Source organism: Argiope bruennichi, chromosome 11 (assembly GCF_947563725.1).
Source record: "Argiope bruennichi chromosome 11, qqArgBrue1.1, whole genome shotgun sequence".
NCBI lineage: Eukaryota > Metazoa > Arthropoda > Arachnida > Araneae > Araneidae > Argiope > Argiope bruennichi.
The window spans coordinates 69,652,839-69,679,078 of record NC_079161.1 but is presented as its reverse complement, the minus strand read 5'-3'; the positions used below and the strand labels follow the sequence as shown (position 1 = coordinate 69,679,078).

The window sequence follows — 26,240 nt, the reverse complement described above, 5'->3', positions numbered from 1 at the left end:
AACATACTGGATCTCATTTGAAGGTGATCTGATTTATACTTATCCAGAATCTTCACAAATAGAACATCCTATTTCTTAACTCTATTTTCATATTCCTAACATTTTCCGCGCTCACATCCATGTCGCTGGTTCTAAAAAATTACTAGCAAAAAAATGCACAGAGAAAAGAATAGAATTAAAATAACAAATCTAAGCAAAAAATAAAAGCAAATATATAATAAATAAATTGTAAGCAATATCTACATAATCTCGTCTCAACTACACAAAACCAAGATAACAAGAACAATATAGCAACATGATTACGGTTTGTAGTTCTACGCACTGTAAGTGAGGCGCTGCGGTCGGTAATCAAATCAGTGAAACCTCGAAATCTAATTTTATGCTGATAGTTATGCATCAAGAAGCAAGTTTCCCGTCAGAAATTATTATTATTAGTTTACCAACCGCACTGTTTCACTCTCCACATCTTTTCTAATTATTAATGGCTTTAAATCGTATTTAAAAAATTGTGATTCATAAAATATAATTATTCTTAGGTAAGAGATCAATCGATTATAATTTAATCCTCAGACAGAAATTTTAACGGTTCTTTGAAGAATAAAAACGTACATCGGAGATCTTCAACTGAAATTATTCTCAAATATATTTCTTTTTCTTTGTTACATATGGGATGACATAATTCACCACAATCACAACAGTTATAATGTTCGAAATCATTGGAAATAAGCACTTTATAAATAGCTTGAGTTAAATGTTTCTTAATTTAGTGGTAAACACAAATAACTGCGTTAAGCAACTAGATAATTGTTTAGGTCTAAAATAATTGTTTAAGTCTTTTTAAGTCTGTGCATGCTAATGAGCATGCATTTATTTTTACTACACTGCTTGCATGTACATTTCTTCATATGTATATATAATAGGTGGTAAAATCCTAGATGAGCCCACCTCTTGGCGACTTATTTGAAATCTCGCCAATTTGACTACTAATTGAATATTTGTTATTATTATTATTTTTCAATTAAAAAACGATACTTGAAGGAAAGAAATAATAATAAATATAATAAAAAATAAATAAATAAATAATAAAAAATAAATAATAAAATAAAATAATAAATAAATAAAAATAAAAAAATAAATAAAATATAATAAATATAATAAAAAAATAAAAAAAATTAAATTAAAATTAAAAAAATCGCCACTTGTTTGGCGAGAATTCAAAAAGACGCCAATAGATGGGCTGTGCTAGGATCCGCCCATAATAGGTATACGTTTAGTAATACAAAAGACCATTGCAATGAAAGATCGAGGAAAAAGGATTAAAAAAAAAAAAAGAAGCTTCTTTTGAAGTGTTCAGATGTGCTATTATACTAGAAAAATTGCGTGACATCAGATAATATTGGGTTGGTGAATAAATATCAGACGTTTCTTTGGCGTGCTATAGTTTAATAAAAATTAACAATATTTTATAAATTTATGAATGCAAATATTCTTCTTTTAAATTATAAAAATGCGTGTCGATAATCATACTCATATCCGTCATATTATGATGTACCACTTTGAGCAAGGATGGAAAGCAACGAGTCATTTCGGAATCTCAACGAACTTTCCGGTGAGGGCACAAACAGCGAAAGTCGATGGAGGGAATGATTTGCCTGTTTCAAATCTGGCGACACTAGCTTAGAATATAAGAGGAAGGGGTCGATCATCGTGTTTCGAAGACCAGGCACTTTTGACTGCCGTGGAAGGGGGCGAATACTTGACAACTCGAATGCTGGCCGACAACTTCAATATGGAGTTGTGGTGAAAGCTTATAAGTCAGTTAACAGCTACGCTACATGGACAATTGATTTTGATTGTGGTCATGTTACTGGGCTGTGAACCACAATGTCCCAGGTTCTATCTTCGCTCATACCAATCCGCCACAGAGTATTCAACCATCGTTCGTCTTCTCATAAAGCTTGGAAAGGTATGGAAATTGCCAGATGGATCCCCCCACGAACTCAGCGGCAACAATAAAGCCGAACGTGTCTGAATTTTCACCGATTTGCTTCAACGAAACGAGCGGGGTCCGTTTCTGAAGGATCTTATCATTGGGAATGAATCATGGCTTCTCTTCAAAAACCTCAAAAGAAAGAAGGTCTGCGTCTCACCAGGAGTTTCACCAAAAGGGAAAACGAAGAACGTGCACTGTAAGTAGGGAAATGTAACGCGTTTGGTGGGACAGAAGCGGAATCATCTATTGAGAAATCATAGAATCGACCGTCTACCGAACAAATGGGAGGCAGTTATCGAAGTAGATGATGACTATGCTCAGGATTAATCACTTAAAAATGATACTGTTGAATTTTTATGTTTCCTTTTTCATAATAATTAGTGTTCAAGAACGCCTAAAAACGTCTGATAATTATGTACCAATCCACCAAATCTGAAGTGCTGTTACAGTATAAACCAGCGGAAATGGTCTGTCACCTCGCATACTCTTGTAGTGAATAGCTTGTAAGCCAGTTAACAACTACGCTACCCGAGCAATTGCTTTTGTATCATGGTCATGTTACTGGGCTGCGAACCGCAAGGTCCCAGGTTCTATCCTCGCGCAATTCAATCAGCCACATTGGTGACCTTCAACCTTCGTATAGCTGTTGTGGCGCCATCTACCCTCAACCAAAGTCGTAGACTCACTTGACGCAGCAACAGCATCAGCAACCACTCGCCCACACACGCTCGCCATAACGCTTGGCGCTACTCAAATGGGTACAGGCGCATTAGAATCAACAGCTAATACATCACCACTCAACAGCCATATCGTTCGTCTCACCTCCGACTCACTGGAGGGAGAGTCTGTAGTGAATAGCTTATAAGCAAGTTAACTGCGCTACCCGAGCAATTGCTTTTGTATCATGGTCATGTTACTGGACTGCGAACCACAAGGTCCCAGGTTCTATCCTCGCGCATTAGAAATCGCCACACTCTCTAATAAACTTGTCACGTCAGAGAACGATTTACACTGACGCACCATAGTTAGGAAATATTGACTTTTGAGGTGAATTTAACATTTATATTGAATCCATCATGTCCTCCTTGATGAATTATTTGGAGATTTATCCCTGGCTTACGCTAAAAGTATACAATTATCGAATTTGTGTTTTAGACTCTTTTTTTTCACAAACGATTGAAACAAAAAATTGGCAGAAAACTGCAATCGTAGTCACAAAATCCAATACCAAATTTATATATTTAAGTCACTGCGTTTTGGAATTATCGCGTTTACATGTTTCTGAAAGTACAGACCGACAGACGGTCAACCTGTTGTTGAATTTGGTTCAGAGTTTAACAGATGTTTACTCTATAGATTTTAAATATGTCAACTGAATACTGAATTTTATCTATCTAGCTCTCTTCGTTTTGTAATTATCATGCTAACTTATACTCGAACAATCGGACAGACTGACTTTCGCTGAGCAGATATTACTGAAAATTTGATAGAAATATGCAAATTTGATGTAAAGACTATATGCCAAATTTCAACATTCTAGCTCAAAGCGTTTTTTAGTTATCTTTATCACGAATATACCGACAGACATTTTCCAACGATGTGTTTTTCGCACTCAAGCTGATCAAAACGTGGATAATTATCAAAATCTCGAATTCGAATTTTTTTGCCGATTGCTATACTTTCTTTATACTACGAATGCGAGAAAATAAAATTCATTTTTAAAAGTGCAGAGCATCATAGGTTATGTATAAAATAAGTCAAAATATATAGAGTGGTTATAATTAAAATTTTACTTTGAAATGGCCATAAAAGGAAAACTGTTGGACCAAATGTTATCAAACTTGATGACAGCTTATAGGAAGTCATATAAATTTTTTTACATTGCTTTTCAGATAACCCCATACCCAGAAGTCACAGGGTTTGAGGTCTCATGATCGGGGTAGCCAAGAGTTGGGGGATTTTTCAACCCCCACTTCTTGGATAGAAATAGTACCATGTGGAAGTTTGTAAATACTTGAAATTCTGATTGGCTGGATTTTAAGAAGATTAATCATGATGATTGTGTTTTCAAAAGTAGAGGAGGTTAAAGGAGTTTGATAAAGATCTATAAAACTGCGAATAAGAATAGCAATACTCCCACCTTGATGAGAATTCTATTGGCTCTGTAGACAGTAATTTGAAATTTTAAGGTGGTCATCATGATTTAAGTGAGTTTCTTTAGTACAAAAATATCGGATTTCCAATCTTCCAATATTTTAATTGTTTAGTTTAGTGGCGGATGCCGTAAGTACACCAACTAAGAAGTTAAAGCAATTCTTGCGTGAGCTATTGAATGTTGCAGTTAATAGAAGTTAGCTATTTGGCTGAAGAAGGAGTTCATTGTCGCGCACATCATGATAGACATTTGTTTAAAAATGCCTCTTGATTAGGAGGGATATTTGCAGTAAGTTGTACAGGACAGGGGAGGAATTGTAGTGCTGGATTGTAATTAGTAGGTTGTTTTTCTTGAAAAAAAATGAATTTTTATCTTCTCTATAATCGAAAAATCAATCAATAATTTTTCTAGGCAATTGGGAAGGCTCTCTTATTCATAGTGTGTTTTCGGTACCCGCAGTAATTTGCTATGTGATTATCTTGGCAGTAAAAGCATTTTAAAAGCGAAACCTTTAGTTTCGAGGAATCTTTAGATTTGTGGTTTCTTGCACCTTTCTTGCATCTAGGATTGCGGGTGCAAGCGAAACCTTTAGTTTCGAGGAATCTTTAGATTTGTGGTTTCTTGCACCTTTCTTGCATCTAGGATTGCTGGTGCAAAGGCGACTATGAAGGAAAAATTCTGGATAATTATACCATTTTTCTGGAGTTTGTTTTCTTCGGAGGGCTCCGATCGAAATATAACCGATGGTCTGCGTAAGCACAGTCCCGAAAGCCAAAGCTGCTTCATAAAATATTTAGAGCAGTAGAACTGTCACAGAAATTCGGTCAGAACAAATTGACACTTGAAGTTGCGACGAGCCAAGATATAATTACGATAGTGTGTGATATGTGTCTTCATGTTTCTTATTAATGTTGTGGTATATACATTTTAAACCTTCTAATAAAATTATCTGTACATGCAGAAGGTCACATAATACTTAAGTGACGCTTTGCAGTTTTAATCCTAGCTATGTTTCCACTCATTGTCATAGCGACTGAGGTTTTTAAAAAATGTATTTCTTGCATTAAAAATATAGATACAAGAAGCCTACAGAAAATTGTGCACGATTATTTTCTTATTGGTAGATCTTATTTCCATAGCTCTGTCATACTTCATTAAAAATTTTACCTTCATATTCAATAAAAATGAATATCAATTCAATCTACATTCTTGCAATGATATGTTTTGTTTTTCACAATTCAATGATACATTTTTATTATTAATTCGTTAAATTGTTAAGAGGATATATATTTTCAACTGATTCATTCTACCACTTTGCTAATAATTAAACAAATTATTCCCGCACTTGTAACGGAAAATACACACGTGCGTGCATACAAATTTTTACAAGTTTCTTTATGATAAAATATAACTTATTTTTCAAAATTTATCCTTTTTTTTTTCAAAAATGGAACTAATTATTTCTTAACCAATTACAGTGTAATAATATACAGTGTTTTTTTAATGCTGTAATAAAAGTCGCGTTAAAAAAAATCCAGTAAATTAGTAAATTTACTATCTGATTTTTCTACTTACCATTTTCGTGTTAAGAATACTGATTCCGAATTTTGCTGATGAGTAGTGCTTAACGTGTGGTTATAGGACAATGCAAATGCTCCTTTACTGCAACTAGACACCACTTTTTTAACCATAGCTTGCTATACATGAAATTCTTTATGGTTCCACTTCTGAGGTGAAAACGCAATAATTTCTCCCACGGTAGCATACTCCAGCATCCCACGCCCTCTAATAGGCAATACAAGGCTGATATTCACCACCTCTCCCTGCACCTGCTCGACGAACAAGATAGAAGAACGAAGACTGAATGGAAGCATTCCCTCCCTAGTTCTCGATGAAGAAGATCACGGCAAGAGAATGAGTCAGGTGCTCACATTTCCATCGTTATCGGGGATAAGACCTTGCCGGGGCTAGACGCTCCATCAATCCAACTCATATACCACTCGGACGAAATTCCCTAGAAACTGCTAGAGCTTTGTCTGGTTAGTTAGTGAACTCTCACGGCTGTATAAAAAGGTTTGTCGAAGCTCTTCAAAAGAGTAACTTTCTCTTTTTAACTTGGGTAGCACTAGCGCGAAAAGTTGGCGGCGCTGCTCTTCCTGAATTTAGATCCGCAATATAAGAACTTACGAAATATCTTTTTATTTGTTTGTTTGATTTTAAAGTACCTGAAGATCCAGCGAAATTAAGTTGCAAGGCACAGAAATTATATACATTTTAGCTGAAACGTGTTTCATATGATACGATTTTGTAGAGTGTTAATTTTTATAATAAATAATTAAACTTCAATTACATACTGTTCGTTTCAGTATTCTGAGATCACCACTATTCGGCGATTCTTTCACTAAGAGGTGAGACATGGAAGGATAAGCGCATCTTGAATTCTTCGTCATCTTTTGACCTTTATTTCTGACCAATTAGATTCTTTTTCGTTCAATTTTTTTTTCATGTGTGGTCATATTATTTTAATTCAGTCAGCAAATAATCTGAGTTCAAGGATTCAAGGCGTCAGAGGAAAAAATCAATATGCCAACGAATTATAATTAAAAACATTAAAATTAGCCAAGTGGCACAGTAGTATTAACTGATTTAATGCACCTTTTCAAAAATCAGTGTTGGATAGATTTGATATTTATGTATGATGCAGAATTCTTCTTCAGTTTCAAGAGACTTTCTGCATTGAAACGGGAATGAGTTATTTCTAATCATATGTCCAAACATTGTAAACAATTTAAAATATTTTTCCAGGAAGAATTTAGAGGTTTCTGAATTACATTCCCCAGCCGTAAATTTCTTAGGGTCCATCTATTTGGAATCCTCTTTCAAAATTTCGCTGTCTGAAAGTTTCGTCAAATTACTTTAGTAGCAGATTGGTCGGCCAGTTTGCCTGTGGCAAGTGGTCCTCTTGTACTGAATAGCATATAAGCCAGTTAACAGCCCTGCTACCCGAGCAATTGTTTTGGTATAATGGTTAAGTTACTGGACTGCAAACCACAAGGTCCCAGGTTCTATCCTTCGCGCATATTAATAACGCTAATTGGTGACCTCGGACAATGATCCATCATACAGCTGTTGTGGCGCCATCTACCCGCAATCAAAGTCGTCAGACTCAATTGACGCGGCAACCACTCACACACTCGCTACTCAATTGGGTATAAACCCATTAGACAAGAGCTAATAAATACATCACCACTCAACAACCATATCGTTCGTCTCACCTCCGACTCACTGGAGGGAGAGTCTGTGGTGAATAGCATATAAGCCAGTTAACAGCCTTTCTACCCGAGCAATTGTTTTGGCATAATGGTTAAGTTACTGGACTGCAAACCACAAGGTCCCAAGTTCTATCCTCGCGGAATCACATATCGCTACATAGGATAATATCGCCTCCCTGGAAAAAAGGTGAAGAGCTCACTCTTGCAGCGAACTGTTAGACAATCTCAATCAACTGTTAGACTTTTCTCAATCAAATAAACAAAATAGCGATAAATTTTATCTTACGAACTCGCAAACTAACAGGTTTGGGCGTAATAATCTCTTGAATTTTGATGAGCCCTGCAAAAAATTAGATATAATGTTATCCCACCTTCCTGGAAGGGTGCAGTCTTTTTTTTTATCCCTCTTCCTCTCTCTCTCTTTAACAGCTACATTTTACTGCCGTAAAAAAGATGGCTTAAATATTGGTTTCGTAAGCCAGAAAATCAATTTAAAGACATGGTAAAAAATCCAAAAATGAATTTTAAAAACAAAACGATACTCGATTTTATTTTGAGTAAGTTTAAATACACTTTTTATAACATTCTAGAGCGGGGCTCTAATAGAAGTAATCGATCTAATCGGCTAAAGCCATCCTGAAAGCATGATTAGAAGCAAAACATAAAAACAACACTGGTGTATTTAGTGATAGAAATTTTTCTATAAAAATATCAAATAAAGTTACACCTAATTCATAATCTCATTTATAAATCTTTGTTAACATTAATGCACAATATCTATAAAGATGAAAATTATTTGTCTTTTATACAAATGTTAAAAAAAAAAAAAAAAAAAAAAAAATTAGCTACATGAAATTCATTTTCTGTCTTATCTTGTTTGTATTTGATTTAGCATAAATATTTCTTAATAATAGGATAAAAATGGATGTTATTTTTCTTTTATGCAATTCGACAATTTTGCCTGATCTGGTTGAAATTGTACATAGATCACCTTCAAAACAAGCGGGAAAACATTGTCAACTTCCAAAAGATAAATATAATCTCAATTAAAAATCGTTCAAGATTTTGGTATTTTTCTTTTATATCTTTCAAAAATATTGTCTCACGAAAATGACGTCATTTTAAGATTTAAAAAATTATCTTTTTAATGATATCAATGTAAGATCCGTCCAGATAGCAAAAACACATCCCATTCGTAAAGTGCATTTTTGCTTGAATTGAGCAGGTGTTAAAATATTTAAAGGGGTGTTAAATTTAAATAAAAAAAATTTGTAAGATAAAAAAATGTCGTTTATTAAACTCAGAAAGCATAAATTTTACTGGAGAAAGATATATATTCTGAAATATAAGTATTTAGGACGTGGTTCGATTGTATTATATAATTAACCAACTATTTAATAGAAGATTTAAGTCTTTTTATTTTGTAAATCTGAAGACGTTTGAATTTTTCAATCTTTTCGTTTTGAAGTTATCGTATAAAATTATATTTGAACAGCTAGACTGACAGATTTTGCTCAAAATTTGATAGAAATCTACAAATTTCGTTTTAAGACCATAACCTTATTTTATGTATTCAACTCAACTCTTTTTGAGTTATCTTTGTCATAGATAGACAAATTATTTCCCAAAATGTGTTTTTCGAGCTCAGGAAAGTCTGAAATGTGAAAATTCATCGAAATCTCAAATTCGAATTTTTGATGATCATCAAAAGTGAAGAAAAATATAATCATTAAAAGAGAGGAAATGCCATTTAAGGCCAAACTACATTTACATTTTAGTAAACAGCATTTGCTATATTTAAAATTTTGGCGTGCAGGTGCAAGGAAGACTGAAAGGATTGAAGAAGTAACCTCTGGCGCCATCGCGAGTTCGCAAATTGTACAGACTGTCTATGGCAAAGGATACCGACGTGCTCTGATTGGTCGATTTCTTTCGCACAGACTTTCTATGCTGTAGCAACCCTGTTGCATTGTTGTTTAGTTGTACGTACTTTTTTGCCTGCCAATTTTCAAAATGGAGAAATTAAATCTTCCAGAAAAATACAATTATAAAATAATTGAGATTGATGAGAATAGAGCTATTTTTTGCATTTCTGATTTTGTAAATAAAGAATCAGCTCAAGTAGCAATTTTTCTGTGAAGTATTATTAAAATAAGACTTGAAAATCAAGCTTTCATTTTACTGGAAATGATCCGCCAATTTTTTAATTAAATTTTCATGTTAAAATCATTACCATAAAATATTTATATGCAAATGAACTATATTTATTAAGATATTTAGATGACATTAAACAGAATAGAAATCATTATAATTCTTATTGAATATTCATGTAAAATAAAATAACACAAGGAGATATTTATTTTTTAATTTTGTATTCAAATTATTACCATAAGATGTCTATCTGGAAATGTGCTATATTTGTTAAGATATTTAGATTCATATAGTTATTAACAATCTAATTATTAATCTTGATATTTGTTATTAACTTAATATTAAGATTTATAAATATGTAAATAGTTTATAGATTTCTTTTGAATACTTATTTCTTGCATTTCTGTAACACATATTTTAGGAATGGATTAAAGAATATGAACAAAGATCGGAAACAGTTTGGCGTGTTCAGAGAACACATAAATCAACTGGACGCCTTAATGTTTATAAAGGTGACTTTAGATGCCAGCACAATGTGCAACAGGTAATAACTAATATTTTATATTTTACTGCTTCAAATGCATTATGTGTGTTATTTTAGACACTTTATGTTTTATCATTTATATAATGACAAGGTTAGATTTAAAGTTTATTTAGCTTCTACTGAAATTCATTGGCACAGTTCTCTCATTATTGATAATTATATAAAGATTATTTTTACAGGTATCAAAACATGTGAAAGAAAGTAAAAATACTGGATGCCCTGCAGTTCTTAAAATTACTATTCAAAGGTAAGTTTTAATTATTTAAATTTGATTAATAATAATAACAAATAACATATATAATAATGTGTAATCAAATATTTTTATTTAGTGTAATTGTTGGATTTATTTGTCACTTACATACTTATAAAACTAATTTAAAAAATAGATTACATTTTTCTTTATATGTGTCAATACCTAATATCTTCATTTACTTATTTATTTTTCAGTATCAATAATTATTTCTTATATTTTCAATAATATTTTTTTATTTCTAATATTATTATGAATTATCATATTTTGGAAAGCTTAAATTTTCTTTGCTTTTATTTTAGATGTTTAATATATCCATGGTAAAATATTCAAATTATTTTGATTACAGGTATTTTTCACTGCCAAAACACAAAGATTCACTCCCAGAAGTTATAGAGTTTCCTGCATTATGTGAGCTTCTGTACTTGCATAATCATTTGCTTGACAGTACTGCTGTTAAAAAGTTCAGGCCATTATCAAACCTAACGCAAAAGCGTCTGATAGAATTGTTTGAATTAGGACATACTGCAGCTACTGCAAGACAGATGTTGCAAATGGAATTAGAGCTTCAGAGTAATGAAGATTATGTAGAAGCATGCATGGACAGTTCTAAGCTACCTTCATTATCTGTCGTAAATCACTTGCTAAATAATGAATTTAGGAAAATCTATGGATCTCGAAGAGAAAGCGATATTGACAGGGAAGTTGAAAAATATATTTCCTCATACAATCAACAGCCATTCTGTAAAGCTGCTTTTTCAAAAGTAAAGAACAGTTTGGCGATTGCTGTAGTGACGCTGATAATGAAGCGAAGTATAGATTTACTTAGCAACGTTCAAGAAATGATAATGCTTGATGCATCTGGCCACATGGACAGATTAAATCATCGTGTTTATTTTTTTATTTCTCCAGGTGTAGCTGGTGGAATACCTATTGGCTGCATCATCACAAATGCAGAAGAAACTAATATTTTTTGTGAAGGAGTGAAACTTCTTTGTGAGTGTTTCCCTGAGAAATGCTGTTTATTGCAAAATGGTCCACTGATTGTAATGACAAATGATGATCTGAAGGAAAGAGAAGTTCTGAGTAAAATATGGCTGAATTCTACTTACTTACTCTGTCAGTTTCATGTGCTAAAAGCAGTGTGGCGATGGCTTATGAACAGTGAAAATAAAGTTCTAAAAGAGCACCGTCAAGAATTATATTTTTCCTTTAAATCATTGATGTATGCAGAAACTGAAATGCAACTGAAAGAGTTGCTTCAAAATATGTTGGAGAATAGCACAGTCAGAAAATATGACAAGTTCATCATATATTTGAGCAAGTTGTTCTCCAAAAAGCATTTATGGTGCACTTGTCATAGAAAAATGCTTTTAACCAGGGGAAATAATACAACAAACTATGTTGAAAGTTTGTTCAAAGTTTTAAAAGAGACCATACTTGGACGAGTGAAAGCATTTAGCTTAGTTCAATTATTGGACTTCATTGTCACAAAATTTGAGAAGTATCTACATAGTAGATATTTAGATTTTAGTTTTGGTCGTTCTAACAAAAAACTAGTAAAAAGGTTTTTGCCTGATGATAAAGGAATAATTCAGAACATCAGATCACTAAATAAAGATAACACTTATTTTGAAATTGATCAACATTTTGTTGATTTGGAAAGTTCCATTTGTACTTGCTTTGTTGGCATGAATGGAAAACTTTGCAAGCATTTAAATTCTGTGATTCTGAAACAAAATAAACAATCAACATTTGTCTATTCTCTAGAAAGTAGAAATTAATGTATGAAGTGGCTACTGGGAAAAAATTGGATTCAAATAGCACCCTCTTGCTACCTTTAAGTTTTAACCCATCACAGAATTTTCCTTCTTCTCAATCTGATGATGCTCTACAACCACAATTTTCTTCTACGGTACTTCCACATTCATCTAACGATATACTTTCACAATTTAATAATAATACACTTAAACATTCTTCAAATGACACGCTTTCACCTAGAGATATTGACACATTTTCACAGCCTTGCAATGATAACAACATGGTTCTACCAACTATAAACACTACTTCACAGCCCATTGCAGCTACATGTCAAAACTCGGACAGTGAAACAGATGATGATGATGGTGATTATTTACAAAAATAATCCTGATGTTTTTAAGCCAGCAATAAAAAAAATGGTGTAGAATGTTAACAAGTTTGGAAAAACAGAAACTGGATTGGTGTCTGCCTTGCATAACTTTGGAAGGTACTTTTTTAAACTTATTTTTGTAGGCTTGTTAAGTTTACATTAGAAAATTCACAAGATAGAAAATAAGATTTAATGTGTAACAATTTAATGTTTATATTATATTGTAGCAAATTAATTTTATTATTTTTAAAGACTAAACTTTTTTAAATCCAGTTTTGAAGTGTGTTTAGCTTTAGATTTCTTAATTGTTTGATGTTTTTCTTTTAATTTTTATTGCTGTAAAAATTGAAACTGAAAGAGTGATACATTTACTACAATATACATTCAATACAAGAATCTAAAAATGTATTGTTAAAATTTTAGCTAAACAGTGTATGGGTTTTTATTAATTTTATTTTAATGTTCTCTAAAGTATAATTAATGTTTATGTTATGGGTTAATACTAACAACTTTTTTTACACCACATTTAAAGAGTTTAGCGAAAGAAAGTGTCAAATAACAATTTAAAAACTTATACATTCATCATTTATAATATGGTAGGATATTATTCTATAGAAAATTTAATAAGAGAGTTTCAGTATGAAAAGGGGTTTTGTAAGTATCTTTATGATATTTTTATACATTCTAAAGCTAAATTTCTTTAATTTATTAAAAGGTCATGACTTTCTTCCACTAAACTCTTCGGTTGTATGATGAAGTTGGCAGAAATTTACTTAGATTTCTTATTTTGTTTTCCCCTTCTTTTAGAAACCGTAACTACTCAAGCAGAGTTTTGAAGTGCAGCAGAAGGAAAGGCAATCAAATTCCTGTTCAACCTACAGCAATTGCAAAAAGAAAATCTATTTATTCTGGTAGGAAAACTCAAGTTGGTGGAAGGCCAGTTAAACGAGCATTACCACCTGCCCTAAAAGAACATACTTATGGCATATTCTCTGAGTTACCGAAAAAACATCGAAAAACAAAACAACATGGTTTGACACATTGTGTTGAAAAGAATGTATCTCTTCCAAATTAATTTATATTTATTTTATTACTATCATGCTTTTAAAAAAAATATGTTCCTTGTTTTTTTTTTGTTTTTTTTTTTTTTGTACACGCTTTAAAAATGTATTAGAACATTTTAACAGGATTTGTATGGTGTTAAAATAATTAGTATTAATATGATATAAAGTTTTAATACTATTATGGTATTGAATAGCACTTCCATGAAACTGTTGTATGTTAAATATTTTTCAGCTTATTATATATTAAAAATTAAAGAAGTTGAAAAAGTATTTACAAGTTGCTTTGTTGTATATTGAAACATTTTTAGAAGATGAATAAAACATACCTTTGAAACCAAAGAGTCCTGAATTTTTTTATTGATGTTATATGTATTCATATATATCAAACTTTTCATAAAATTATTATATATCAAACTTTTCATAAAGTAATTGTGCATTCATAAAGTAACATGCGCATTCTAAAACTTACTCCTATGCATTGAACTCATTCACAAACTTATTCATTCTTCTCCTGCACTTTCTTTTCCTTAGTTTTTATTATTTTCTGCAATACTTCAAACTTCTGGAATAAATTGTTTTCAAAGTACATGATTTTAAGCAGTGTATAGAAGAAACAAAGAAAAGAAGAGACTAATTTTTATCATAAAAAATAGTAGTTGAAAAATTAGTTCCTAGGGATTAAAAAGCATTAGGAAGCACATAGCCTCAAAGGATTTGCATCTTCCTTTCCGGCTGAAAACTGAAGTAGTTATTTACATAAAACATAGTTTGTACTTATTTAAAATATAAAACACTAGATATTTATGATTACAAATCTATTTAATGTAATTGGTTAGAGTTTTTTTTAAAAATTTTTTATCCATATAATTAAATTGACTAGTCATGCCAACGGATGAAAAGTGAAATGAAGAAGGGATTTAACATAGCGCCTGAACTTAAAAATGATAAGAACATTTTATATTAGAATATCGACAATATTAATTTTTTTAAAATTTCAAATATAAGAAAAAGAAATATATGAAGTATTTATAGTTTTTATTATCTTCTGTAAACCTGTATTTCTATATCATTTATAAATCTATCAATTAAATAAAGAGAGAAAAAGCATTAGGAAAAATGTATTCCTAATCCACAAAATCTTTCATTCTAAGAATTGTAAAAATAATCAGTATTATGCTATTATTATGAGATATTAAAAAGCAAGTCTACCATCAACATTTTATACATATAAATTATTTTTACTGAGAAATAAAAAAAAAAAAAAAAAAAAAAAACCATTTTTAAAAACATAAATGGGTACGAAAGTCTTCAAACTATAATGAATGTTTTAATTTATTTGTAAAAAGAGATCATGTCCTAAATAAGTATTTCATTTTGAGGTTTATAGATATACTCCATAAATATAGTTCACAAAGGAGGCAAAAATAGACTAAGTATTTAGAATATTCATGTTTAAAGTCAGCATATGTTTTTTCAATAAAATAATTTATGTGAACAGTAAAATTTGTACTAAATCTATTTTGTTTTGATAGTTAGTATCTACTATTACTCCAACTGAAATTAATAAATTGCAAAATATAAGAAAATTTCCAATTGAAAAGAGTTTTTAAAAAAGTTCCTAAAAAATAAAAATATTATTTTTCAGTTTAAAGTACATAGCAATGACTTTAATGCCATTTTTTGTAACTTTATTAAACTGTTTTCATTGTTGAGGGAATGAAGATATATTATTTGCTCTAGATAAAATTCAAACTGTATTCGCTTGTGGAAATAGAAAAAATATTGTAAGAACTTAACTAATATATTTAAGTCACAAATACTAAAGACACATGTTTATAAAATTTTAATTGTTTGAATGTCCAAAGAAATTGTTTTCAAATGGAGTTGGGGATATATGACTTTAGTTATTGCAAAATAAATATTAAAACAATTCTTTTTAACATCTCTTAATAAAAATTTTGGAATAATTAATAAAAGTTTTGAAAATTATATTAAATTTCTTAATATTATTTATTACTCTGAAATATATTTTTATAAAAATAAATAAAATATGTAAAATTACCCCCCCCCCTCTATTTTTTACGGTTTACATGTAATATTAATCTGGAACACATATACAGCTGAAAAGATCAAATCCTGAAATCTAAATTCAAGAAATATAAAAATTACAATTTATTAAAAATATTTTTTTGTGTGTGTTTCTTCTTAATATTATTTTGATATAACTAAAAAAATTAGCTATGAAATCACATATTCTGTTAAATCTTACATATTTATACGTTTTGGGCATTAAGTAATCATCTTCCCATATGTAGTTGATGGGAAAGTAACAAACGTTCAGCGACAAGTTTCAATGACTGCATAAATTATCTAATAAAGGCACGAAAATCATAGCAAAATAATAATTATTCAATTGCTGCATCATATGTTGAATAATTCCGTTCATATAGTTTTTATACTTCTCTGCATTAATAACATTAGTTACTTGTATTACTAGTTTCATAAATTAGAAATAGAAACGTTTTTCACGATTGAAATAGTTTTCTATTTGGTTTGAAATAATGTTTCATTAAAAACAAATATTTAGAGAAAACAATTATATTAACAAAAATTAGATCGGGTTGATATTCACTCGTATCTTCTATAAAACTAATAAAAGGTACAAGGTGTGAGCCAAATAAGCGATAACTACACTATTATGAGTGCAAAACATTGCCAAAAAAATGCCAAGGCTTAAACCAATCAGAGCACGTCGGTACCCTTTGCCATAGACAAAGGGTACCGACTGTACTTTGTCTGTACAATTTGCGAACTCGTGGCGCCATCTATCAAACTTCTTACCTCTTCGTTATCGGTTGAAGTAACATTCTATATAAATTTTATTATCTTACAAAATTTTCCATAAATCTAAGAATTATTTAAAAAATATTTTGCAGTGATTGATAGATACTTTCTAATTGCATTGAAAATCAAATTAATTTCGTTATTTTATAAAAAAAATATAAAATCATGGACTCATTTCAGGAATAGGCGCACTACATCATTTCGAAAAAATCACTAAGATAATTTTAACAGCTATTTTAAAAATAATTTCAAAAGTGGGATTTGAATTTTCGTTAGTTAATTTTTTTGCATTATATTATTTCAAGTGCTATTGCATTTAGTAAATAGTTAAAAGAGAATTGATGTCTTTTAATTTTTGTAAAGTATTTTTTATCAATGTAACTGTATCCTTAACCGCTTAGTCAAAGCCACATGTTTTTAAAAGTTGTCTTCTGTTGTCCGCTTGCTACGTAGATTAAAACTGCCCTAAATATGCCAAAATTAAATAAGAAAAAGAGCAAGAGAATGTCTTGCCGCAAAAGATATAAAATTATCAAAAAAGTTGCTGAACATAATAGAAAATTACGCAAAGAAGCGAAAAAAAATCCCAAAAAGAGAACCCCGAAGGATCCTGGAGTTCCGAACAGTTTCCCATTCAAAGAGGAAGTTCTACGCGAAGCTGAACAAAGGAAACAGAGGGCTTTGGATCTGAAAGAAGCTCAAAAAGCAAGCAGGTTGAAACTGCAAATGGAGAACAGAGGTCTTAATGAATTGGTTGAAGAAGCTAATCGTAATGACATGGCATTTGAAGATACTCCACACGCTATAGAAGAAAATGAACTAAAAGAAAATACTCCAAATTTCAAATCCTATTTCAAGGAACTTAAAAATGTTGTTGAAAACAGTGATATCATATTGGAAGTGCTTGATGCTAGGGATCCTCTTGGAAGCAGATGTCCCCAAATAGAAGAGCTAGTTGTTAGCTCAGGTAAGAAACTAGTCTTGGTGCTGAATAAAATTGATTTAATACCAAGACAGAATTTAAACGACTGGCTGACATATCTCCGTAAATCATTGCCCACAGTTGCTTTTAAAGCATCAACACAATCTCAGAATACCAATCTATCACGCTCTAAAATTCCGGCAGTGAAATTGAATGAAAGCCTTCAGTCATCAAGTCCTTGCTTTGGTGCATCCTTTCTTATGAAAATTTTGGGTAATTATTGTAGGAATCAGAATATTCAAACCTTTATCAAGGTTGGTGTTGTGGGTTTTCCAAATGTTGGAAAGAGTAGTGTTATAAACAGTTTGAAACGTTGTCGAGCATGCAATGTTGGAAGCACTCCAGGTTTAACAAAGGCTGTGCAAGAAATATCTCTTGATAAACATATCAAGATTCTGGATAGCCCTGGAGTTGTACTTGCTAAAAATGATTCGTCGGGAAATCTGGCTCTTAGAAATGCTGTGAAAGTAGAAACATTAAAAGATGTTATCACACCTGCTGAAGAAATTATAAAACGGGCCAACCATCAACAATTATGTCTTCATTATACAATACCTGAGTTTTCATCTTCTCAGGAACTTTTTTGCTTATTAGCCAAAAGAATGGGAAAATATAAGAAAGGCGGAATTCCAAATGAAGAAGAAGGTGCCAGGCGGTTGATAAATGACTGGAATCGGGGAGTTATAAAATATTACACACATCCACCGGAGGAAGAGCAGCAATCACCATATTTAAGTGCAACCATTGTGTCAGAATTTGCTAAGGCATTTGATATTTCCTCACTAGAGGAGAAAATGGAGCTGGATAAGGCTCCAGAACTCTTCCCGAGCCAAGGAGTACTTGCAAAATCATCTGGAACAACCAGTGTTGATATTTCAGCGAACGATGAAGAAGAAATGGAGCTGGAGCAGCCAGAGAAAAAGGTTACTGTCAATTTCGATAAGAAAAAAGAAAAAAAAGGTGTTGAATCAGAACCAAAGTTTATTGCGGAAGAAGAGCAACAAAATAAACTTGTGAAAAAAAAGTTTAAACAGATGAAGAAGAAACGTAAAAGAGTAAACAAAGCAGCTTCAGCATTATCCGACACTTTGGTCAGTGCTTTAACTCTTTGAAAGTCAAAGTTTGTTTCAATAACATACAACTACATTTTCCTTATTTTATCAAAAAAAAAAAAAATGCTATGATGAAATCAATATTGACAATTATCTAATTTATAAGTAATTTTTTTTATTGTTGTAATAATATTGTCTAAAAAGTGAGCAATGTTTCATGTAGTATGGTTATAAATAAGCATTCTTATTTTGAAATATGAATAATTTAAATTCATTAATTAAAAGTATGTTGCAATATTTGTGAATATTGTTTATCTGTTTTATTTTAAAAAAAATCTTGATTATAAAATTTCATTTTTTTTATACATTTTGTACATGTTATAAATTCCTTCTTAAATGTCATTTAAAGGTCTGATATATTTCTAACTTTTTAGAAATTTTTATTTCCAGAAACTCAATTATCTATAATAAATTGAATTTCACAGGTAAAAATAATTATATTTTGATGTACCTTATTTAAAATTTAGAAGCCTTGGCCACAAATGTTTTAATATTTTTTTTAAAGAATGAGTAAATCAAATCTTTAATTTATTCAAATACATAAAAGGAACAACAATATTTATTTTTATCTAAATGATAGTACTTTCAACTCTGTCATATAAGAAAATTAATATTACTTTACATCCTTTGCTTTAATATCAGAAAATAAAAATAAAGTAGATACCATAATCTTACAACAATTTCTTATTTACATGTAAGGCATCTCATTGAAGGATACATATAAATGGCTATTGCATTATGTCATACAATCACACTGATATATGTTAATTGATATTTTGCTTTAAAAATGACCTGTGTAATTAATCTGTTACAAATTGTAAATATTGCCTGTTAATTTTTTGACTTTATAATAAGCTGGTTGTGAGTTGTAAGGTCAGGTGGGGTAAAGTGGTCATAAAAACATATTTTTTAACTTTCACAGAATATAAACATAAGAATTTATGAAATATATCTTAATATTTTGGATGTTATTTTACATTACATTATTCAAGAGCACATTCACAGGATTTCAGGACTATCTGTTGGAAGTAAATTTATTTTATAACATTTTTTAAAAAGCATAGTTTTATGACCACTTTACCCCAGGGTGATGGGGTAAAGTGAGTAGTGCATGGGGTAAAGTGGTCATACCATAAAAAATGACAATTTAAAAAGAAACTAATGAAGTAATGGTCACATTTTATTAATGGCAAGTACTATACAATGTAAATTTAATGCTTGCAATTCTCCTTGTTGTAATACTATTATTTTGTTCCATTAAATTGCAAATTTATAATGTCCTCTACTATTGAAACTTGGCTCCTCCAAGACTGATTTTTCAATATCATCTGATTCTGGGAATGTATAATAATTTCCAATTTTAGACTTTTTTAGATACTTAATAGACAGCAATTCTCCATTTTCATCAATTACTTGGCCAATAAATTCCTTAATGAATTTCTTTCCTCCGTATTTTACCAATACCCAAGATCCTAATATGATTCGAGAAATCTGGGGGTGTTTATTCATAAGTTGATTCAAAGGAGGTTTACTGCCTTGAACTTTCTTCTTTTTGGCTTCTCGTTCTTCATGTTCTTTTTGTAGACACAATGCAACCGTTTCTCCTGTCAATACTTTCCCAGTTTTGGCCTGAACACATATCTTTTTTTGCTTAGAATTTTGTTTAGCTCTTTCATTTACAGTTGAGATGGGTGGAAATAATGTTGTTAATATAGCTTGTTTTAGATCTTTTAGTGGAGATGCAATTGTTGGGTTATCTACATGCGATATATTCGCCTGTTTCAAATCTGAGTTGCAAGTAGATGTTGATGGCTCAGAATCTTTATTTGTTGATCTGATGAGTGTATCGGATTTGATATTTCGGTTAGAACAATGCGCTTTTCTACTTTTTGGATATATTCCACTACCAAGAAAACCTTTGATGGCATTCTGTGGACGGATACATTCAAATAGTTGCTTCAATAAAAAAGGAAAAACACTGTTTGAGACACTTTGCAATCGGGTTTCTCTGAACCATTTCTTCAAAATTGCTTTCCAGACTTTTTAATGGTGAAAAGACACGAACGTCTAGAGGTTGTAAGGCATGGCTGGTATGAGGGGGCAAGCACAATATTATAATATTATTGTCTGTGGCTTTTTTCACTGTGCCATAAGTCATGTGGCTTTCATGGCCATCATAAATCAGACGAACAGGTTTCTGTAAGTTTTCTGTATATTTTATAAAAGGATCCATCCAAGATTCAAATACCGAATCTTGCATCCAGCCAGATTCTGTACAAGCATATAAGGCTCCTGGAGGACCACCTTTAGTCCATGACTCATATAAATAACTCTCTTATAAATGGTAAAAGGAGGCATATAATTGCCACTAGCTGATAATCCCAAAAAGCACGCTGAACATTGTCTTTCCTTGTGTTGCTGATTTCATATAAGTAGTATGAGAAGATTTTTGAACAAATACTGGGCTGTTTCGGCTATCTGTACCTAGTCAGCTTCATCAACATTAAAAATTCTTTCGGGACATTGTTGAAGACCATTTGTTTGAATAAGATGAGTATAGGTATCAAAAAAGAGTAGTTACGGTTTTGGTTGTTAAATTAGCCGCTCCAGCTGTAGTAAGTAATTCTGGTTTCCGTTTTGTTAATTCTTTTGCCCAGCGTTTTTCATAATTTCTTAGGTAATGTGATCCTGGAGGTTTTCTCCCAAAAGGACTTTCTCTACTATTTGGAGAGTTAAAGTACATAAAAATTAGGTTTGAAACATCTGAACGATCAAAAGGATATCCATATTGTGCAAGAAATTTTTAACTTTCAACTATGCAAAATTCTTCATCATGTGTTAGCCATGGTTCCCTTCCTGGACCTTTGTATTTTGGCTTGTTTATAACCCATCTTCTTAAAGTTTGATAGGGAATTTCAAAATCCTTAGCTGCAGCGTATATAGATTTTCCTTTTTCTACAGCAAGCACCGCTAATTGTAAACTTGCATCAGAGTAGCTTTCTGGATTCTTCCTTACATATGTTCTAGGCATGTTGAAGCTGTAAAGAATAAGAAAAATATGTTATGTTTTAAAAAATTCACAAAATTTCAATCAAATTATAATACTATTCTAAACCTGGTAATAGTTAAGCTTTTTTACTTTTTAATTTTGATTAATTAATTATGCTTTAAGAATTTATTATTAAAAACTAGCCCAGCATAATTAGCCAATGTTTAATAGGTATTTAGCAACTAGGCATGACTAATTTTAATCAACCATCTCTAACTTAAGCCTATGACCACTTTACCCCATGCAACTAAAATTACTATTAAATTATATATATAATAAATGAAACTTACTTATGAATGAAAATATACTCTTGAGATGGGAGTAAATCCTTCTGCACTGCCAACTTATTAATATTTGTATCAAACAAAATGTAGCTAAAAAGTTAATGCAAGTCAAAAGAACAAGCTGTAAAAAACACACATGGAGAATGAATGACGACTGCCAGAAGTATGTTGCCACAAGTAAAATTTTTAGTGAAAAACTTTGTTTTTTATTTTTTCAACTAAAATTTAAAAAATAATAATTATTATATTTATTTAAGAGATTAAACCTTTTTTATGAATCATGACCACTTTACCAGTCCACCTGACCCTATTGAAGATATTTTCAATAGTTCCAAAAACATTAATATATTATAATTTAAAAAAGTACGTCTACATTTTAAAGTCAGTCATGAAATTGTTTGTCATTGAGATATATTAAATAAGCAGTATATAATATGAACTGCTTATAGTCTTCGCATTTGATAATCATGTGAATGCTGAAGTGACATTTCAGTATAGCTTCTTCTGCCAGTCGCACATGCTTCTGTCTGCCCAGTCAGCTCCATAATTCTCATCCAAAGACTAACATCAAATGAGATTAGTAGTAATTAATGTGTAATGTTAATCATTGCTTACGAGAAATAGTAATAATCGATTCCACCTTGTGAAGATTTTCATCAAAAGAACATTTTAGAATATTATTCATATACAGTTTAATTAAAAATTGACCTTTGACGAGAAAATGAGCTATCAGTAAACCAGATATATTCTTGTGGCAACTAAAATTGAAACTAAAGCAGCCAACGAAATAAAGCAAAGGGGGGGGGAGCCATTTCAGAAATGAAGACAAACATTGAATGGTAGTCAGGCGAAAAGACTTCAGTTGGCTGTGTATTTTTCAGTGCTTCTAAATTTGAAAGGAAAAAGAATTGCTTTTGATCTTTAAGTAGTAGTGAGTTTATATTCAGTCATTATATGAATTTAATAATGGTATACATATCCTGAAAAAATACATCTAGTTTCATATTGCTGGATTTTTCTTTTTCTTTCCTCCTCGTTGTTGTTTGAATATCAAACTTTCAGAATGAAAAAGTAAGCAAAAAGCATCAAACTCTCAGTAAAAAACTAAACAAATTATATTTTAAATAATGAAAATGCAAATTAAAAAATTTCATTAGTGTGCATCTATAATGGACAAGTTGTGGCGGGATAACTAAGGCAATTATTTTATATTGCATATAATAATATATTTTAACAATAATATTTTAAGAGATGGAATAATTTTTTAATATAGTGAATTTTTTAATATTTAGTAAATACTAATGGATTGATATTAGTTTATGCAGCAGGCCTTCAAAATTTGAAAGCAAAATCTATTAGTATTATTTAACCAGTTAAGTAAATTATTAGAATTTTAAATATTTTTTTTAATGATATTTCTGGTTATATTGCTTATATTTGTTAGAGATATTGTGATTTTCAAATTATCTACATTTCCACTGTGATAACTAATTTTTTCTTTATTGAAATATTACTATTAATTGTTTGCAGTATTAATTTAGTCCGACTGAAATTAATAAAAAAGATCTTGGAAATCTGAAATAAACAGAGAATATTCTTATGAATCTTCTACATTGGAAATCATTTTTTTAATTGATAAATTAGTTTTTTTCCTCAGTGGGAACATTTATTGTATTGAGATATAATTTATTACTGTTGTTTGATGCTACTGAATCTATATAAATAAAATTGACAATTCACAAAACATTTGTATCCTGCAAAAATGCAAGCTATCTGAGTATTTTCTTCAAATATTGTGAAATATAATCAAGGTTTTGCAATAATTAACTTAGTTCATTTTTTAATAATTAAAAATTATTTCCATATTTAAAAATGATTTGGAAAAAACTATCTTTCTGTGGCTTTTAAAAATCATGTCTTTTCTTTTTTGAGAATCTCCATAATTCTGAAAACTGTTTGATGCAACTGATACATTTTAATTAAATTGTTAAGTGGTAGCAGAAAAGAGATTTAAAATTTTTATTTATTTATTTTTTACATTATCTAATTTCAGAAAGGTTTCGTGACATTTAAATTGTTTATTATTGTTAGTTTATCATCTTCTAATATATAAAATTCTCGTGTCACAGTTTTCGTTGCCATACTCCTCCGAAACGGCTAGACCGATTTTGATGAAATTTTTTGTGCTTATCCGGTATCTATGAGAATCGGCCAACATCTATTTTTCATCCCCCTAAATGTTAGGGGTAGTCCATTATTAATTAAAAACTAACTTTCCCGCCAAAAAAATCTTCCATTTTTCCTAACGCCAACTTTTCCGCCAAAAAAATCTTCCATTTTCCCCATCGCCAAATAAGTAAGGCATCAGTTGTTTTTTTCTCCCAACAGTAATTAGGCTAGGGTTAACATTTTTCGACGGATTATTTCAAACGATTCTGTTTATTTTCTTAATGTTTTATGCATTTAAAATTAAACATTGTTAATTAATCCATGTTTCAGATTCATTCTGAAGTACTTTTGAATTAAAATAACACAGAATAAAGGAAATTAAAAATGTCTAATCTGCATAGCGTTACCCCAACTGGCGTAGAAAAATTTACGCATTTGCGTTGACGTAACTGGCGAAGAAAATCCACGCATGCGCATTGTTCTGATTTTTGGCATGACAACCAACGGACGATTTAAATTATTTTTAGGTTAGTTGCATGCTTTTGTAAGTAAAATGTATTTATGTTAGTTATATATTTTTTGTATATGCTTATAGTTTTAAGTACATCGTTTTTTAAGTAGATTTTTTTAAACCTGTTTTCGACCGATTATTTTAAACGATTCATTTTATTTTCTTAGTGTTTGATGCATTTAAAATTAAACATTGTTAATGAATCGATCTGTTCATGATGAATCTGAGAAATTTTTGTTGACAAATTCTTGAGATATTACATAAATTAAGAAAGATATTCTTTAGTGACCATAAAGTTTAAACGCTCAGTGACTCTATTATCAGTAATCATATTATTAAAAAAAAATGCTTTGTTTCAGTAAAAAATATTATTATATTAATTGCAGATTAATCATTTACACTGTAATTTAAAGCATAATTTCTACGAGGGGTAACAGAAAATAAGAGAGATATATATCACGCTATAACTGAAGGCCTTTATAATATTATGAGTGAATTATATGACTATCAAAATTTGAAGTTTTAAAATATTTTGCTGAAGAATCTATTAAAGTTGGAATTGCGTAAAATGTTTAATGGTACGACCGGAGTTTTATCCCCTGCTTGGCGAAATTTTTAAAAATCGCAAACAACGGCCTTGCGAAATGTTCAAAAGCAAAGAAGCAGATGTTCAATTATAGTGCATAATAAAGATTGCCAGCTTTTGTGCGTTATCGCAACTTGGCGAAGAAGGGGGTTAAACTCCGGTTAAACCTATTTAATTATTAAAATTTAAACGAACATTGAGATTGGCGAACCGGCTGGTCGCCAAAGGCGGCTAGTTGTATCATAAAATGTTAGTTCATCATTATGTTTATGATAACTTCATTATCATAAACATAATTCATGTTTATGATAATTTCATTATGAAGAATTGAAATTGACTGTTTTTCATAAAGGGGATAAAATTTAATTTACAAGAAATAAACATTGTTTTTTTTTAATGTTAGCATATTACTAACTTAGAAATCAAATTATCTTATCTTTTATTTTGGCAAACCAAGACATTATATATTTTTTTAAAAAGGCAGTCATTAAAAGAAAAGTTTGTTTAGTAATTGTTTTTGTATTCAAATTAAGCCATAAACACCTTTTATTTGGTGAACCATGTCCGACATGTTTTAATCGATTGCCCTGTTTTTAATCATCATCGGTTACGGTTTTTTAATACAGTTTCTATAAACATGCGTGATCTACTGGGTGAGAAACCTCACTCTAATATTTTTAAATTTCTACAAACCATTGGCTGTTGCATTTTATTTAAGTTTTGTATAATTTGCAATCCTTTTTTCGATTGTCAGTAATTAATGAACTTTTACTTTTTTCTTGAATGTTTTTTAAATACAGTTTTAATGCATCGGCTTGCGAATAGAATTTTTAATCTTGCCTAGTTTTTAATCGGAATAACTTTCTTTAATATCTTCGAAACACTTCTTACCATTTGATTGGCGCAGCATGGCCAGATATGGCTCCTGTGCCAGAAAACCTAAACAACCAACCAAATTAAGTACTTATTAATTAAAATATGCTGATATAGGATTTCAAGACTGAGTGTGCCTTTGCACTTTTATTTTATCTCCTATATGCTACAAATATTTTAGAGTCCTTTGAAATTATCATCTGATGCAAGTTTTTTAATAATTTTGTTCTTGATGTTGAATTGAACATGAATATGTTAAATACGTCTGAT

General features: G+C 30.6%; 2 protein-coding genes across 2 annotated transcripts; both read left to right on the top strand.

The window, feature by feature from the left end:
- The first annotated feature begins 2,103 nt into the window (after positions 1–2,103).
- LOC129956633 (uncharacterized) lies at positions 2,104–13,118 on the top strand. Its single transcript, XM_056068567.1, has 6 exons — positions 2,104–2,189; positions 4,791–4,900; positions 5,911–6,071; positions 9,993–10,115; positions 10,295–10,362; positions 10,715–13,118. The coding sequence occupies exons 1-6, from the start codon at positions 2,104–2,106 to the stop codon at positions 12,147–12,149; spliced, it is 1,983 nt and encodes a 660-aa protein (XP_055924542.1). The 3' UTR covers positions 12,150–13,118.
- A 3,687-nt stretch (positions 13,119–16,805) lies between these two features.
- On the top strand, positions 16,806–18,735 carry LOC129957023 (guanine nucleotide-binding protein-like 3 homolog). The gene has a single exon (XM_056069132.1). It carries the CDS (start codon positions 16,876–16,878, stop codon positions 18,496–18,498), a length of 1,623 nt encoding a protein of 540 aa, XP_055925107.1. The 5' UTR covers positions 16,806–16,875; the 3' UTR covers positions 18,499–18,735.
- Positions 18,736–26,240: the final 7,505 nt, after the last annotated feature.